Source organism: Beta vulgaris, chromosome 7 (assembly GCF_026745355.1).
Source record: "Beta vulgaris subsp. vulgaris cultivar EL10 chromosome 7, EL10.2, whole genome shotgun sequence".
NCBI classification, from domain to species: domain Eukaryota; kingdom Viridiplantae; phylum Streptophyta; class Magnoliopsida; order Caryophyllales; family Amaranthaceae; genus Beta; species Beta vulgaris.
In genome coordinates, this window is record NC_079208.1 from 56,726,291 (window position 1) to 56,744,444 (window position 18,154).

At 31.9% G+C, this 18,154-nt stretch overlaps 1 protein-coding gene across 1 annotated transcript; it reads left to right on the forward strand.

Annotated features, from left to right (window-relative positions):
- Nucleotides 1-10,121: 10,121 nt before the first annotated feature.
- Nucleotides 10,122-14,128, forward strand: LOC104899983 (hypothetical protein). Its single transcript, XM_010687288.3, has 2 exons — nt 10,122-11,896; nt 13,087-14,128. Exons 1-2 carry the CDS (start codon nt 10,590-10,592, stop codon nt 13,340-13,342), a joined length of 1,563 nt encoding a protein of 520 aa, XP_010685590.2. The 5' UTR covers nt 10,122-10,589; the 3' UTR covers nt 13,343-14,128.
- Nucleotides 14,129-18,154: the final 4,026 nt, after the last annotated feature.

Consider the following 18,154-nt stretch of genomic DNA (forward strand, 5'->3'; position numbering starts at 1 on the left):
TCTTCCTTAATTTGTCAGTACTCGTTTTTTTCCGCTACTTTTCCACCTTCTGAAGTTGGTAAAAATGAATGTATAAATATTATAGTGACGAAGGAACCATTATTTCCAGTATATGCCATATAAGAATGGACTCATAGACATGAGCTCAGAGACATTCAAACAAATTAGATTTTTTTTTTTATTTATGTTTATTATTGAGCAATTTCTACACTTTTTCTTTAAACTATTATGGTTGTTGTAAGAGTGGTTCTTGGCCCATACAATCACGGCGATCAAATAGGGTCCTAAAAATATAAGGACCCAAAAATATATTTATTTACAATTGTTTGAAGAAAAGACTAGCTAGAAAATAATTGGATCAGTAGTGAAAGTGTAAGGGAAGGAACAATGAGAACATGAAATTCATCAAGTTTTGTTGTTTAAACAATTGAAGATAGTCGCCGTTAGCTAACTGTAAATCGTCTTAATACGAATCTTATACTTTTTTTTAAACTACAAATAAAGGACCCAATTGAAAAAATTGTACAGGGCTCTACTATTTTTGCCCATATTTACCCCGTCCCTAGTTATTTGTGTGAATTTTTCAAGACGATATGAACTACTGAAATATGTCCCAAATTTCTAAGTACTTCTAGCTATTAGTTACCAAAGTACTTCTTTAAAGTCAATTTTGCCCTAACTAATAAGAAGCTCCTAGAGCCTAGAGAAGCTAGCTTTCTTGTTAATTTAATTATACTACTTCTATAACAAACATATCTTTATATAGAATTGAATATTTGTTTTGATGACAGTATAACAACTTATCACTTATTCAAGTCTTCAACTAGCTAGTTTGCAAACAGGGGCGAAGCCAAACTTGGTTTTGGAAGGGCAGAACAAATTTAACAGAGAATTTTAAATATGATTGTTACGTTGAGAGAGGTCGATTTACCTATATAAAAAAAATATAACCCTTAATTATCATTGATTTTCTTCAAAATTATATAAAAGTTACAGGGACCATAGTGCTCTCAAGCCCAACATAGCTTCGCCCCTGTTTGCAAAACATTATTACCTAATATCATCCTCTCCATTGAATTAATTAATTAGTTTTTATAATCTCTTAGATCTGAAGTGACAAGAGGGATCTCCATTCTCCAAAGTAGATTCTTCAGTCACTGATGTCAACATGATCATGATACTTTACAATTTTACTTGACGAAAAATATGTTTGTTTTTTTTCATTTACGTATTGTAATTTAAGCTTATTTTTATAATTAATTTCCTAGTTCTCAATGTGTTTGGCTTTTTTCGCTCCACAACTCTGACTTCCCAGTTACCACTTCATTCTCCACCGTCAGTTGCTTAGCAGCCAGCTGCCAAGATATATACTTTTCTTTTATAACTGGCAAAGATTACATATATTAATCAGGGGAATATGAGGACAAATACAAACTTATATTTTAATGAATGAGTATAATAGCTTTTCTTTGGCCACTATATGTAACTATGTTATGTTCTTGGAGATATTATATTTTATTCATGTCATTTTCCATGCACGAGGGAATGACCGAATGAGGGATAACTAATAAGGTAAATACTAACCAAATCTTACCTTAGCTGGTAAATCAATTAATGATTGAGTAGAGATACTCTAAATTTTAGGGTATTGTTCATGGTTCGAGTAGTCATTTTAACAATATGTTTGGCGTTTATTTTTGAGTTGTTTAGTTTTTTACTTAGTTTTTGAGTTGGTGTACCCTGTATGTTAGTAGCATAGCAAGGATTGATATTCAAACCAATATATCTTTCCTAATATTTAAAAAATGACTATGATGTTCTAGAATCACAAAAAAGTTGAGGAAATTTTCTAGTGCGCAACCGCTGCGCTACGTGGATATACTAGCTTCTTATAACTTAAAATAATAGGGGGTTTTGGAATCAATTAAGAACACAAGTAACGTTTAAAATATTTTGATTAGTTGTGAAGGTTTTGGTTATACTTCGTTGGATTTATAACGGTTATACGGAATAGTTCTAATTTCACGGACTTTATTAAATTAGTAGACATAATCTCTATTATATATGGAAACTTTTAGGAATTTTGGTGTCTACATACCCTTTTTACCAATATACCCCTAAGTAAAAAAAGAAATTAAAACTACAACACCTACCACGTTATTAGTTTAGAAATAAAAAGGGGGAAAACCGATTTAAAAAATGCAAAGCACTTACCGTTCATCCTTCGACTTCGCATGTATAGGCGCATAGTGTGCTTATAAGGCAAGTTACATAGTAGTATTATTAAAAGTCAAACTCGTAAAATGGTTTAAAAGAGTTAACCATTGAAAAAATTCACAAGAGCAGACCCAAGTATACCCATTTTTTTATAAGTCCCGACTATGAATTATTTCCTGCTGGTACTAAGTTTATCATCTTGCGATTTATATATGTTTAGAATTACTTATAACCGGCTTAGAAGATGAGATTTTTAGACATTGGTCCCAATTTATACGTCTTTGTCACTTGTTGTAAAGTGTTCAAAAATGGTAAACGTTTAAAAATCGTATCTTTTAAACCAGTTATATGTAAATCAGGACTTATGAAAATTACAAGATATTAAACTTGAAACCTGTAAAAAATAATACATAATTAGGACGTATAAAAGAAAATGTATGATAATTCGACTCCCACTTACGATTTTTTTCGCGAACTATTTACGTTGATTACTATTAGGACGTGTAGATAAAATGAAACCATCACCACCCACCGTTCTTAATTTCCAAAACGGGAAAAGAAATTGTCGTAGAGAAAAAAAAAATCACGCAAGAAAAGTACAAAACTCATATATCTAATGATGTTTTATTGGAACTAAAACACTACAAATACTTCCGATCTTTTCTTTTTTTGTTTTTGCTAAACACAACCAAATTGACGTGGAAATCATACTAGACAGCAGAATCAGACTTCAATAAAAGAGGATCAAAGCTAAATGCAACTATTAACAGTTTCTTTAAGCTCGATCTAAAAGTATATTTTTCATCCCTAATAATTCCTATACGTAAACATATCATATTTTTTACGCAAAATTGACAATAGAGGTCTGAACTTTGGATGATAATTTTTAAAAGGTATCAACTATTGATTAACCTGTGTAGGTCCAACTTTAGGAGGGTCTTAACTTTTAGCGGGCCTTTGTGACTTAAAACTGGCTTAATAGGTCATCACTTATAAAACTTGGATCACATCCGAAGGGTTAATTGAGGGAGGGATGTAGGAACTAGGTGAGATTAAAAAAAAATCTTCAGTTTTAAGTCGTCGAGGCCCGCTAAAAGTTAAGACCCCCTAAAGTTGGGATCTACACAGGTTAGTCAATAGTTCAAACCTTTTAAAAATTATCACCCAAAGTTCAGACCTCTATCGTCAATTTTTCCTACTTCTTATGTGTTATTATGAATAGCAACTATACTTTTTGAAGAGGTCGAATTATATGATGATAAATTGTATTTTTCACACATATTTAAATCTTAATATGTATGTTCGAGATACAATTTTTTATTAATATTTAGATAAAGAAAATTAATAATAAAAGTTATGTATATTAAGACAGTGAAAAACAAATGTTAGGGCTAAAAAAAATGATGAACGATTTCGAACAACTATTGCTAAATAGCTTTGTCTGAAAAATTAAAATAGATTTGCTACCTTATTGAAATATGATAATGGTACAAGTGCTTAGACATATACAATTATCTTATTTACGTAATTTAGTTTTGTGTGAAATGTAAATTGTTATAGTTAGGTGAAGTTTTATGAAAGGTACAATCATTTTTTTTTTATAAATAATATTTAGTATCAAACCTCATTTACATCATTATAAATTATAATCACACGAGCAATTTTGAAAAAAGAAAACACTTCCTCTATATAGTTGAAATTCTATTCCCTCGAGAGCTCTCACTTCAGTTGTGAAAACAATGCGGGAAAAGAGAGGCTACCTTACCACAAGTAATACCATCTTTTTTCATCTTTCTTAGCACTTTTAGTGTTTGTTTGGTTGTAATGGAAATTAAATTTCTATAGGAATTTACAATTTGTGGGAAATTACTTCCTTTATGAAATTACTAGGAATTATTCTAAATTGTTTGGTAGTCACTAGTCACAAGGAAAGTTGTAATTCATAGGAATTTATGTAGGAATTATGACCAATGGAAGGTTAGGACGTAGTAGGTAAATAAATTCCTACGTTTTGTGTGAATTTGTGAATTTTCATTGCCCCCACTTTCCTCACTTCCTGTCAACCAAACAAAACTACCCAAATCTAAAAATAATGAGAATTTTTATTTACCTGCATAATTTCTTATATACCAAACAACCAACTTAGACTTTTCAAACCTAGCCAACTGAAACATCTAAATTAAGGGTACTAGGAGATTGTGAGTTTAGGTATAACACTTCATATTGATGGAAAATCTTCACAATTTTGACCATATTTTATGCAAATTAATAAATCAATATATTATCATGTGTTCTTCATGACAAGGAGTTTATTTTTTATTTTTTTTAATAAAGTACAAGGAGAAAATTAGTAAATCCTTCTAACAAGGTATTTTCCTAATTTATCAAAATTTAGAAGATGAAAAAGACTCTTTCTCGTTTTAAAAAAAACTTTTTTAAAATCTCAAAGTCTTGTAATAATTCTTACTAAAACCAATAATGATATTAATAATTAAAATCATGTAATCTCTATTATATATGGGAACTTGTGACCTTTTGGTGTTCATCCTCTTTACCTAAAACACCTCTAATAACCAAATGAAACTACTAATTGCATCCTCTCATTTTTTTTTAAAAAAGGAAAATAAAAAGAATCTCTACAATACAAAACAGTTACATCATACCTCTGCACCAGTTTAAAAACAATATTACTTAAATGAATATTAAATAAAAAACTTACACAAAATCACTTACACACGATGTCATGTACGTATCGCGTGCAAAAGATACTCGTAAACTAAAATCATAGGAAGGCCGTTTACAAAGTTGTGAATTACTTTTTAAAATTTATAATACATCTCACTAGCTATGCAGTATGCTAGTTCCGGTTATATAATTGGAGAATTTGGACCCGCTATGGTAAGGCTATGTTTGAAAGTGACATTTGCAATGCTTCCAAATTCATGAAAGCTTATGCTATCACGACTCACGATCATCCCGAGATAATGCCAACTTAACAATAAGCATGAAAAGATTACCTTTAAATCAAAAAAAGCCCTATTTAAGTACATATGAAATAGACAAAGATATTTATTAGTATATACTCCCTTCGTTTCCTAAAGATCTTCTCACTTAGTGTTTCTACAGATACCAAAGAAAATCAAGTTGTGTGGGGCATGGTGTGAGTAAAGTAGGAGAGAGAAAGGGGTTAAGATAAATAAGCAAATAAAGATGGGTTAAAGTAGGAGAGAGAAAGGGAGTAAAATTGAATTAATAATTTAATGGTGGACCATATGATAGTGACATGAGAGGGTAAATAGGGAAATTTGTTTTGCCAAATAAGGAATAAAGAAAAAGAGGGAAATTTTTTTGGAAACACCCTTAAACGGAAAGAGGGAAGATCTTTAGAAAACGGAGGGAGTATTAATTATTGATTAAGACAAACAAAAACATCATAAAATAAAATAAAGGAGTTCGCATTGAAACTAGATTCTTAATTCGCAAAATAAAGAAAAAAAATGTACGTACATAATTAATTGAATAGAAATAGTTAATATCTATTTATATATTATTGACACATGTCTCTATTACATAAGGGAAGGGGGGAACAATGGTGTCCTCTTTTGAACTGACTATTTTGCCCCCCTTCCCTTTCTAAATTACAAAAGAAATTTCAATACCAAAATTGGAGTCAAACAAAGCCACCGAATATTAATTTTCAACAATCACTCAACAATCACTTATATGAGGAAATTTTACAAATCACTCATAGAATTGAGAAAATCACGTTGTAAAAATCACGCAAATCACTCATGATCAGGAAACTTCACAAAAACCAAAAATTAACTTACAAACTAAAACTAATATACTAGAACGTCAATACATACAAAAACATTCACAAAATTCACTTGCAAATCATTGTTCTCAATAACTATTCACAATTATATACTCACAAAAATTACCTATAAACACAAATCTGAGAAAAACATAAGATTTTGACTGTATATCACACATTCGTCCATCAGGAATTTGCGAACTTTCAAACAAGGTACATAATTCTTTTAATCTTCAAAGTTATTTCACAGTAGTCGACTGTTATGTAGTTGAAAAAATGGAGATAATAGCAATTAGTTGAAAAGGGCTTTTATATAATTAGACTTAAATTTGATTCAGTTTCATATAAAATTTTTGCCCAAAAACTTTTGCAAAAATATCCATGTTCAGAAATAAATTTTGAAAAACAAAACAATATCAAACCTTTTTGCGGACAACTTTTGCAAAAATCCATTTTCAGAAAAAAAAATTTACATTAATTTGCGAAAACCATTCCATGCGAAATCGTATTGTGTATGAAAATTTTAAAATTTCATTTAACCTATAATTGAAACTCAAAGTGTTTAAATTTAGAAAAGGAGAAAATTAAAAAATGACCATTTCATGCTAAATCAGATTGTGTATGAAAAAAACTTAAAATTTTATTTCAAATATAATTGAAACTCAACGTGTGAACATTTAGAAAAGGAGAAAAATTAAAATGATGAAAATTTTTAAATATCAATTTGTGAAATCAGAATTTAGAAGTTAAACAAGGAAAAAAAACTGAAATTGTATTATACTTTTCGGTTACAATTTTGGGATCATAGAGAATTTACTGAAATCCATATAAAAAACTATTATAGATTACAAAAATGAATAAAACCAAAAAAAGAACATGACGATATTTAGTAAAGAACATCATACTGATTATAAAATAACATGCACATATAAGACTTGAGAAACAAAAAACTATTCAATATCACAAAAATGAATAAAAACATAAAAAGAACATGGAAGAATCTTATTCACAAAATGGAGGTGAACTTAAATACTAACTTACATTTTCAGTTTGTTTACTACTTAATATTAGGCTTAAAAATATCATCGCACGCATCGCGTGCACAAAAAGGCTAGTGGAGAAGTATTGGATCTTATCACGAGTTATTTGTATGTATATGTTGATATGACGTCATGTGAGTACTCACATAACATTTCTCTTCGTATTTTAAAGAACCCAAAAATTGTGCACTAAGTTTCAAATCCCTAACAATCTAATTAGAATATATATCTTCCTTACTTTTCATCAGGAAACAAATTCAAAATCCATATAGTACATCTTTCTACCTCATTAAAATTTTATTGAAAAGGACGAAATAAAAGTATAGCAGCGCCACAGTTTAATTTACAAAGTAAACTCAAAATTCTGAGCACGTATAACTTACAAAACATGTAAAAGCCTAATGTTTTTCATGATATTCTCATAATCCCCTTAGCTTTTCTTTGGATTCTCCTAAATCCTTATGTTGAGAACTTAGAAATGCGGAAAGTCTCCTATCCGACACCACAAAGTCAATTAAAAATGTTTTTCATTCTAATTATTGAAAACCTCATAGCATCAATGATAGCTTCTTCCTCCAAACACCTTCATTTAAAGCGATAATTTATTCTCGTCTCTTGAACATCCCAAATTGACCTCGCCAACAATGATGGAAATGAAGTAATTATTTTCAATTGTTGGCGGATGCCAAAAATATTGCATTTATTCTTGAAAAAACTTAAGTATGTAGTCTAATTTTTTTTGAAGTAATTCACCCCCTATAATATAATCCTTATTACCCCTAATAATTGTCTTATTGAAAAAAATTAATATTTCACTTTTGCAGCTAAAAATTGCGTTTCTTTATTCCGTAAATTTTATATCTGGAAATTTTGCTACTTTTTCGTATTTCATACTCTCTCATTACCCCTAATTATTGAAATTAATATAAAATAACATTAGCTATCTTGAGTTACGAAAAAGTATCCCCATAAAACACTCGAGGGCATGGCTCTGGTCAACAAACTAGTTATTTATTAGAAAAATTGTATAATTTCCTAATAAGTTTATAATATAAGATCAATATTGAAATATTTGTGGATTATATATCATAAATTGATCCTGTTCTTTTGATTGAACTAAACTGAAATGAATTAAACTGAATTGAAGTGAACTGAATTAAAATTGTGAAAGAGAACTAGTTGAATTTAATTAAATTGAACTGAAACTGCATAAAAAAAAGGTTATCTTAATTTCAAGAGTGCGAAACTAAAGATCACGTGACAAAACTGCGTTCAAATTTTTTCATTGCGGTTGAGATTGAGATGATAAGATTTGGATAAGCATAAGCAAAAGAATTTTGTTAAAAAGTAGTAGTCAATTTTGCAGAGCATTGGTTTCGTAGGGTTATACAAATTGTGAATGCTCAATTTAAATGGTCTATGACTGGATGGCTAATTTCGTGTTCATCATGATAGTCTTTTAGGAGTTGCAAAAGTTAAGAGTTGCAATTGCTAAAAGTATTTCTTGTCCTGAATAAGGATGAGATAGCAATTGAGAAATGGATTTAGATTATATACTAATGCTGATTTTGTACAATGCAAGTAATGTTAATCAAGTTAAGCAATGAGAAAGAAAAGGTGAAAAAAGTAGGCTTGAATTACACAAGTGAAGCTTACCAAAGGTTAATCAAGTTAAGCAATGGGAAAATTTTATTATTAATTGTTAAGCTCTGATCTTTTGGATTGAACTTGACTAAACTAAACTTAATTTATCTGAATGAGGTGAACATAGCAGCACTTAATTTGCCTAAACCGAACTAAATCAATAATGTGACAGAAAACTAATTGAATTGAAATTGACTGAACTGAATTGAATTTGCCTTAATTGAATTGTAATTACATTGCCCGAACTGAATTGAATTTGTCTGAACTTAGCTGGACTGAATTTACATTCACTCCAAAAGAACATAGCGTTTTAGTTTAATATAAAAATTAATCAAATGAACGATATATATTTTAGATAATAAAAATGAGTTGTCTAGATTGGAAAAGTTATCATTGTAGCCACCGTAAAATTATCATACTTTCTTACTCGATAATATTTTCCTTTTCATAGTATAACAAACTTAGACCCAGGAAAGTTCGCATACACCCGGATAGGGATGGTAGTGAGGTGGGTCAAGTAGGAGACTGTTCCATCCACACCCAACTGGAACGGGGATGGGTCTAGGTTTGGTCAGGATAAGGATGAAAATCATACTTGCAATGAGTGGTGTCCCGCCCCCGCTTCTCATTCATCTCATACCCTATTCTATATCAAAAACATATTATATATTAGAATATTAATTATTAAAATCCAATTTATATACTTATATTATAAAAAAATTTATTTTTGCAATTGTAGTACTAGAATATTGTTTGGGATTATTGGGATGGATAGTTGTGGGTATGAAGTGAGTTTGAAGCGAGCGTAGGTACCCATGCAGGTGGTGGGCGGGGATAAGTTTAAATATGTACCCGATGGGGTAGGAATGGGGTTGAGATTTTCCCCGCATGGATGGTAGGATGAGGATGGGGAATAAAATTGTATACGAGTATGGAAGGACCATCCTCCACACCCACCCTCGCCCAATTGAGGTCCATGCACCTCTGCCCCCGCCCAATTGTCATCTCAACACCCGGTGTACCTTAAGCATGATACACTCAAGACTATTTTTTTTCTCATTACTCATTTGAAATCATCCAAATGAATAAAATTCAAAGGAGAATTCTAAATAAACATGAGCAAAATTTAGTCTTAGAGTATACCAAATAGTATATACGCTTGTATGATGAATGAACTCCCTTACACAACATGACAACATACTCTTTTAATACGCTTAAAATTCTATGTACGTCCCTAATGCCGTACGGTATCGTATTAATACGATCTAAATGCTCTTCTACCGTATACGGTATTACCCATTTTCTTTCTTCAAACTTTCTCTCTCCTCCTCCGAAGATTTTTTTATTCACTCTTGTACTTGCGCGTTTCACATAACCCCTATATATATACATAAAGATCCCCCCATCTCACAATATTGTTCATAAATAAATAAGGGAAAAAAAGATCTTCACTCTCCCTTCTCTTCAGTCTTCGCTTCACTCTTTCGCCGGAAAAATCTCACCGACCAAACTTTCATTTTCTCTCTCAAAAAAAAATAATAATCAAAGCTATCATTTTTTCCAAATCTCAGAAATTAATTTTCAATTGTTTCGGTTTTTGCACCCGCATTGATCTGCGTATTTCGATCCTAATTTCATGGCTTCTTAGAAAGCTTACTGTAAAAAGAGCTTCAAACTTTACACAATTTCACTCATCAATATTTTTTTGGCATTATTCATATACTTTAATTTTACTTTATTAAAAGTTGGATTCTAAAACTTTTTATTCCGAAAAATCGTTAAATTAACAACTTTTTTTTTTTGAATTTTTTTGTATTTTCTCCACTTTCTGTAATTGTTGAAATTGCAGTTTGAGGAGAGAGAAAATAAGAGAGATGGCAGTGGCGACGCCATGTCTGAAATTTCATCACTCTTCAAATATTATCTCTTCGAAGAAGTCATCTTCAAACGACGGCGTTTTGGTTTTCCGATCTACTTTTCTTGGAACGACGTCGTCTTCGAAGCTTTACAGAACACGTTCCTGTGAGTTTAAGCCAAAACAACGTTCTTCTTCTTCTTCTTCTTTCAATTCGATTCGTAGAGTTTGTAGCGCGAGTTTCGATAGTTCTTCCGACGAAGAATTTTCGAAGAAAATTCAAGAATTAACCTTCAGATTTCAACATTCCGACGTAAATATCGACGAATCTCAAACGAGTTTCAGTTTAATCGAGCAAGAAAAAGAGGAGAGAGAAGATGAAAAGTTAACGGTTGAATCTTCATTAATGGAGATTCAAAGCGTCGAAATGAAGGCGAAAAGCTTAGATCTACCTCTATCACTTCGAATGATTAAAAGGAAGAAGAAACAATGGCAGGAAAACTTCATTGAAGTTAGTGAATCTGCTTGTTGTTCAGTGAAAAAGGCGTTTTCATCAATGGTGTTTATAATCAGAGAACTTCAAAGCTATACTCTTCAAATGAGAGAGATTTTATTCTTCGAAGATTTACAAGGAATTTTAGCGAGAGTACAAAATGAAATGAATGCTTCATTTGTATGGCTTTTTCAACAAGTGTTCTCTCACACTCCTACACTTATGGTTTATGTTATGATTTTGTTAGCTAATTTCACTGTGTACTCAATCTCAAATTCATCCGCCATTGCTGCTACTCCTCCGCCAATTGTGGCGGTGGAGCAGCGAGAAAGCGGTGGCGGATACAGTAATTTCGACTTTTTCGGTCCTACGGTGACATCGTCGTCGAATACAGCAGGGTGTAAAACGACGGCGATTGGTGGTAATAATGGTGGCGGAAACAATGTGAGGCAAGTTGCAAGTGGAATGGACGGTGATGGTTGGATGAATAATAATTCCGGTATTCTCCACCGTCCAATTGTTTCGGATGGTGTATCATCATCGGTGAATACGCGGCGGAAGCAAGGAGACGAAGATGAACTCGAGCTTTGGCGTTCAATTGTAAATGAAGCTTCTAGAATGCAAGGTGAATTGAGAGATGAATCTCTTGATGATGAGACTTTGAAAAGATTTGTTTCGCCGGTGATGGCGAAAATTGAAGATGATACTACTTATGAAGATTACTTCAAAACTGAGCTTCTTTATCAAGGTGGTGTTACTCAAGAGCCTAATAATGTTTTGCTCTTGGCTAATTATGCTCAGTTTCTCTACCTCGTTGTTCATGATTTCGACAGGTAAATTTCCTCTTGTTTTGGTTGGATTTTGATTTTAGTAATTCTTGATTTTGATATGTTTGAATAGTTTGTTTGAGTTGAGTGTTGTTTGTGCTAATCTTAATTGTGGTCGTGCTGTTGTTTGTTGAATTACATACATGGTCTTAATTTTAGTGTAATTTTGCAAGGAAACTTCTATATCAATATCTATATGTGCCTATGTGGTAGTGTTTATCCATCTCTAAACGTGTCTTGAATTTTCATTACCATCCATTACCAGTCTAGAAGACAGAAATGAAATTCGCGAAGCACACGAGTACAATGAATTTCATTACCGTCTTTCAAATGGGTGCTAGATATTTTGTGAAACCTACAGATTTAGCAAGACTTTGTACAACAAAATGACGAATGACATTGAATCTCATGTATAGGATCATGGGATTTTTCATGTCTAAAAATGTTAATATGTCAGCTAATTGTGAATGAGTCATGGTAATTCATTGTTTGCATTGTGAAGAATTTAAAAATGATTGTTTTGTGCTATGAAAATTGACAAACATAGAAAAATCAATTTATCTTTTTGAGTTATATACTACTTCTGTTTTTATTTAGTTGCAACATTTTGACTTTCACGCTTGCCAATGTACAATTTCAAATCGTTTTATCTTTAATTGTATGTAAGTAAAAATTATAAAAATTTGATATTATGAAAGCTTACATCGAAACGAATCAAACAAGACCCCACATGACTATATTTTGTTTAACATATAAATCAATAAATGTGGTCAAATAAGAGAACATGAATAGTGCAATTTGTCAAACGTTGCAACTAAAAAAGAACGGAGGTAGTATGTGTAAATGCATTGTACAAAACTGGAAGTACTTCTCACATGCTTGCTTACGGTTGAAAATATCTCAACTTTATTATGATCTGTAAAAGGTATTTTTTTTTTTAATCGAACTGAACCTTATTAAACTACAGTTTTTAGGTTTGTTCTCTTTGGCATAGAACTGCTGAACTGAAATGAATAGTGATATATGAGAGTAAAAGTATTGTCCAGAGTTGAATTGAACTGAATGGAATTGAACTGAAAATAAGTTGGAGAGAATAGGCCTTACTTCTGGTTTCTGTTTAGTTATTTGAGTTGAAATATATGGAGTACTATATTTATGTGTTATAACAATGTGCACATTTTTGTTATTTGCAACAGAGCTGAGGAGTACTTTAAAAGGGCAGTGAATGTGGAGCCAAAAGATGCTGAGGCACATAACAAATACGCGAATTTCTTGTGGCAAGTAAGGAACGACTTATGGGCTGCTGAAGAGACCTTTCTAGAGGCAATTTCTGCTGATCCTAGTAACTCTTACTATGCTGCTAATTATGCTCATTTCCTCTGGAACACTGGTGGCGAGGACACGTGTTTTCCTCTCGATGACTCTCCTGATGACGAACCCCTCAATGCTTGAGGATCAAGGAAAGGAAAAGGAAGAACGAGGGAGAAAAGGAGAATTGATGGGTGCTACACGATGTGTAAATTGAGAGTCCACACACAAGGGCTTTCTTCAATATGGTGGGGGCTCAATCAAGACAATGGTGTATTCTCCTCCTAGACAGTACTAGGAGGGTTCGGAACTGACCACTTAACGGACATAATTTAGATTCGATATACTACTAAGCACTAAGCTGTTTGTTTTCGAACAAGAGAGGGAAAAGGAAGAGGAGCTCACACAAGTGTGCTTTATCAAAATGTGTTTTCTTTCTTCTCGTTTGATAACAAACAGTTTGATGTTCAGCTTTATTCTCAAAACACGTGTATTCGGAGGGTGTGATTAGTGGTAAATGGTGATTGCTGGTGTTGGAAGAATTGAGAGACAAAGAGAAGAATGTGGGTTTAGTGGTGGGTGCACATGGTGAAGGAAGTTGAGATTTGAGCATGAGACATAAAGATGGCAAATGAAGCAATGGACCAATGGTGGGCAAAAGGCAAGATTTGCTGAAGTATGCTTGGCACACTGTGTCCTCTGCCTTCTTGAGATCTACAAGAGACCATATACTTTTGCCTTGGAAACAAGAGGACCAATTTTTATGCACATAATCTTTTTCTTTTTCAGTTTCTTTTAGCCTCGTAAATGTTCCATAATAAACTGTAACTAAATTTTCTTCTTTGTTTATAAAATACCACATGTAATGAAAATGGAGGGCTAATATTCTACTAATTATAAACAATATTAATAACACTTTGTCTCTTTAAATTGCACCACTCACATTTCTATTTTTTTTATACTTCTTCTGTTTGAAATAAATGAAACGTTTTTCTTAAAAAAAAAACTCGTACATAAAAGAGAGAAACGTTTCACGCTAAAAATAAAGTGTTTCATTAGTTAGAAACTAAGGAATAGTAGAAAGTTGTTGTTTTGGAACATGGGTTAGTGCGTTCCATAACAGAATTGTCAATCAAATTTCGGCTTTTGCTAAATGTTAAATGGCTAGTTGGTGGAGTTTGATATTATTGCAAGTTGCCCTTTTTGTTTGGTAGCCGATAGCTCTAGTATTTTGGAGCAAGTCTACGGGGTTAAAAACAAGTAAACAACACTACTTACTATTCAACAATTAGAACTTTGATTTGACTTGCAAAAGTTGGCCAAGAAATCCGTGAGTATAAGGCTCCGTTTGGTAGGGTGTAAAACGTTTTCCCGGAAAAGTGTTTTCCTCTATTTTCAGTTTTACATTGTTTGGTTGGCAAAAGAGTGTAAAATCATTTTCCATTGGGGTAAAATTACTCTCCCAATGATGGAAAACCATTTTCCTTTCAAATGAAGGGAAAACTATTTTCCTTATCTCTCTTATACACTCCTCTCACTACCTCCTTACTTTCCCTTTCATTTTCCTTTCATTTCATCATTTTTCTTACATCGCACCAAACAACGGAAAACTAACTTTGGAATTGTGTTTTCCATTGTAAATTGTTTTCCATGAAAATTATTTTTACACTGAAAATATTTTACGCCCTACCAAACGGAGCCTAAATGGAGTGCAAACAGGTCAGTGTTATAGCAATTGCATAACTAAAACAGCTGGTAAATCAATTTGAATTGGTTGGTAATTGGTATTTGTAATACAATTGGTCTCTAATCATACAGCTTTACCCTTTAGACCTGATTAACCTTGAATCGGTTTTTAAATGAAATAATTCTTAGCTTTTGAAGATTTTTTTAACCATTTTTCCTTATTTACTTGCGAACATCTTGGATATTGGGAGATGGAGAAATTATTTATTTTTTTGAAGGGAGAGAGGGAGGAATCTTCATGTATATGTGAGCCTTTATGTAGGTCGTGTAACTTTCTTAAACTATATAGTACTAGCATTTTTTACACGTCATATTAACATTTTTTCCTCAATTTGTTATCCATAAATGTTATAAAAAATGATTAGAACAATTTTATATAAAAAAACCAAACGAAACATAATTCAAGAGTATGTATCTCAAAATTAAGCTTATAATTTGGTAACCATTCAATTGTATTGCACTACCATTATTGTTAATCAAACACTAATCTGCAATATTTCATCTCATTACAACTTTCTTGTTAGAATCACATTTATAAATGATAAGGTATTGGGTCAGACGCGTCCGACCGTAATATTTGGTCGAACGACTTTCAGTTGGTTTCAATTTTTTTCAGTTGGTTTCAAAAAAAAATTAGTTGGTTTCAAATGAAAGAAAAACAAAACAAGCTGAAAGAATTTACATACCAACTGAAAGAACACAAAAGACAAAATGAAAGAAAAACAACACAAGCTAAAAGAATTTACACACCAACTGAAAGTCAACAGAAGACCAAATAAAAGAAAAACAACACAAGCTGAAAGAATTTACACACCAACTGAAAGAACACAGAAGACCAAATGAAAGAAAAACAACACAGGCTGGAAATATTTACACACCAACTGAAAGTCAAGTAATCTCTCACCAAACTATTACTATCGTATCAACTTAGTAAACAATTCCTTAGTATTATCTCCAATGAAATTCATGAATAACGTTAACCCACAAGATGATTCTTCAATTATATCCTCGGTATGGGAATTCATCAGTAGACCAGCTTGGATCCATAACTTGAAGTTAGCATCATTGAACAATGGATTATACATCTTTATCGAGGTAACGACGTTATTAGAAGATGGTGAAACAGAAACAAGAAATATGATGGTGTTCTTGATGAATGAGAAACAACAAGAAGAAGAAATAGTATGGAGATGGGAACTTCTGTCAAACATAGGTAATCAAATATTCTTCATTGGATTTGGAGATGATGTTTCATTTGCACTTGAATCTCCAACTGAAAATCTACCACAATGGAAACCCGGTACAATCTTTTGGGTTCTTACCAAGGGTATAAGTGTATATCATGGAGTATGCAGTTGGGATGATTCAGATTCAGGTTATCCAATACCCGTCGGGACGGAGTGTCTTAGCCGTGTGGGTTACCCGTATTACCATGTGTATTTCTCGATGGCTGATGCCATTTGCAGTCGTCCGACGGAAAGTATCGGGTCAGACGGTCTGACCCAATACTTTCACTTTATAAATTAATTAGGAAGTAAATTTATATTGAAAGTATCTTTTATATTAAAGAGTGAAAGAGATTAGAAATACAGACATACAATCGATCGACTTGGTAAACTAATCAATTATCTTTAACTTTTGAAAAGACGCATTATTTAGACCAAGACAAACTATTTAAAGCCATATTTATTCTAAACTTTAAAGAACTAAAATAAGTACATTTAGACCAAGACAAACTTTCTAAAGCATCAATATGTAATGTTTTGTGTCACTTATTGATGCTTAATGTTTACTACATGTGCTAAAATAATCATCTTTTGGCATATATTTATTGGAATAAATAATTTATGGGTTATGCTCTATGTAGTTCTTAGGGTTACATACAAGACATAAATACATTGCTTTAAATGAAAATTAGTTGTCAATTTATGATAAGAATTTATATTAATCTATGTAATAAATGATCAGTTAATGCTTGTCTTTTTCTTTTTTTTCATTTTTAGCTTCTTATATGCAACCTTAAAACTGCATTTAGTTTTCCCCTATAAAATTTAGAATTAGTTATTTATTTTTGCTAAATTAGGAATATTCTTGTTGAATCTACCTTTAAAAGCGTCCATGTTCACATCGGTGGTCTGCCACCACAAGCTACTTTGGTCCCATTCAATGCTTTATATTGTGAAATAGTATCACCAAACTCTTGACCATTGATGTAAAAATATCACACTGTCCTCCAATACCCACCGCTTGCGTCATTTGCAAGATCAACGTCATATTCCTCCTCCACCAACATTTTTTCCACCTATGAATTCCATGAAATTGGGTTGATGATTCTTTAAACAAAAATGTCATATGAATTCAACTGAAGTATCCACGATATAATCTTAGAGTTTGTCGATAAAGACTGTCTACTTTTAAATTAAAATTAGGTAATAGTAAGCCTAAAAAGAGAATTAGCGACAGTAATTATGATTAATTTCTTTTGGTGACTAGTTTAATCCATTAAGTGACTACGTCTATCTTTATGTTAAAATTAGACCACCTCTTTCAGATGATTATAACCCAAAAACTTAAATCCCAGTCCATCGCTAAATACAATGGGGAATAATTAAGATTTGTTCTTGTCTAATTAGCTTCTTTTGAGAAAATTATTGCAGATGAAAGAGATTGAGGACAAATTTTAAGTTGTCAAGTACGGTTTTGATCGAGTTTGTTGGAGTTAAATCATACTCCTATTGTACTACTGACGTTCCTATCTCCTAGTATTTCAACGGCTCACAACTGATGAAGAAACTTTTTGCATACTTTACGTAACCGGTCATGAAAAATCTAAATTGATTTTTGTAGCATGAGATAGGTTATTTAAATCATGCTAACATAAATAAAAATTACAAATGTTTAAGATGGAATGCCCGAATTTTCAATTTCGCACTAAACAACAAAGGGATATTTCATTTGGTATCATTGAATTTTTGGCTTTTCCATTTGGTACCACTGTTATTTTAAACTTCCACATGATACCACTCTAATTTAATATTAATCCTTATCATACCATTTTTTTAAGTAAATTGTTAGTTAATGGTTGAATAAGAATACGATTTTGTTTGAGTTTGCATGTTTCTATTTGCAGTTGCAAAAATTTAATAAATTAAATTTTAGGGTGTCGTTTTAACCCTTAAAGCTCTATTTTTCAGTCAAAATTTTCATAAA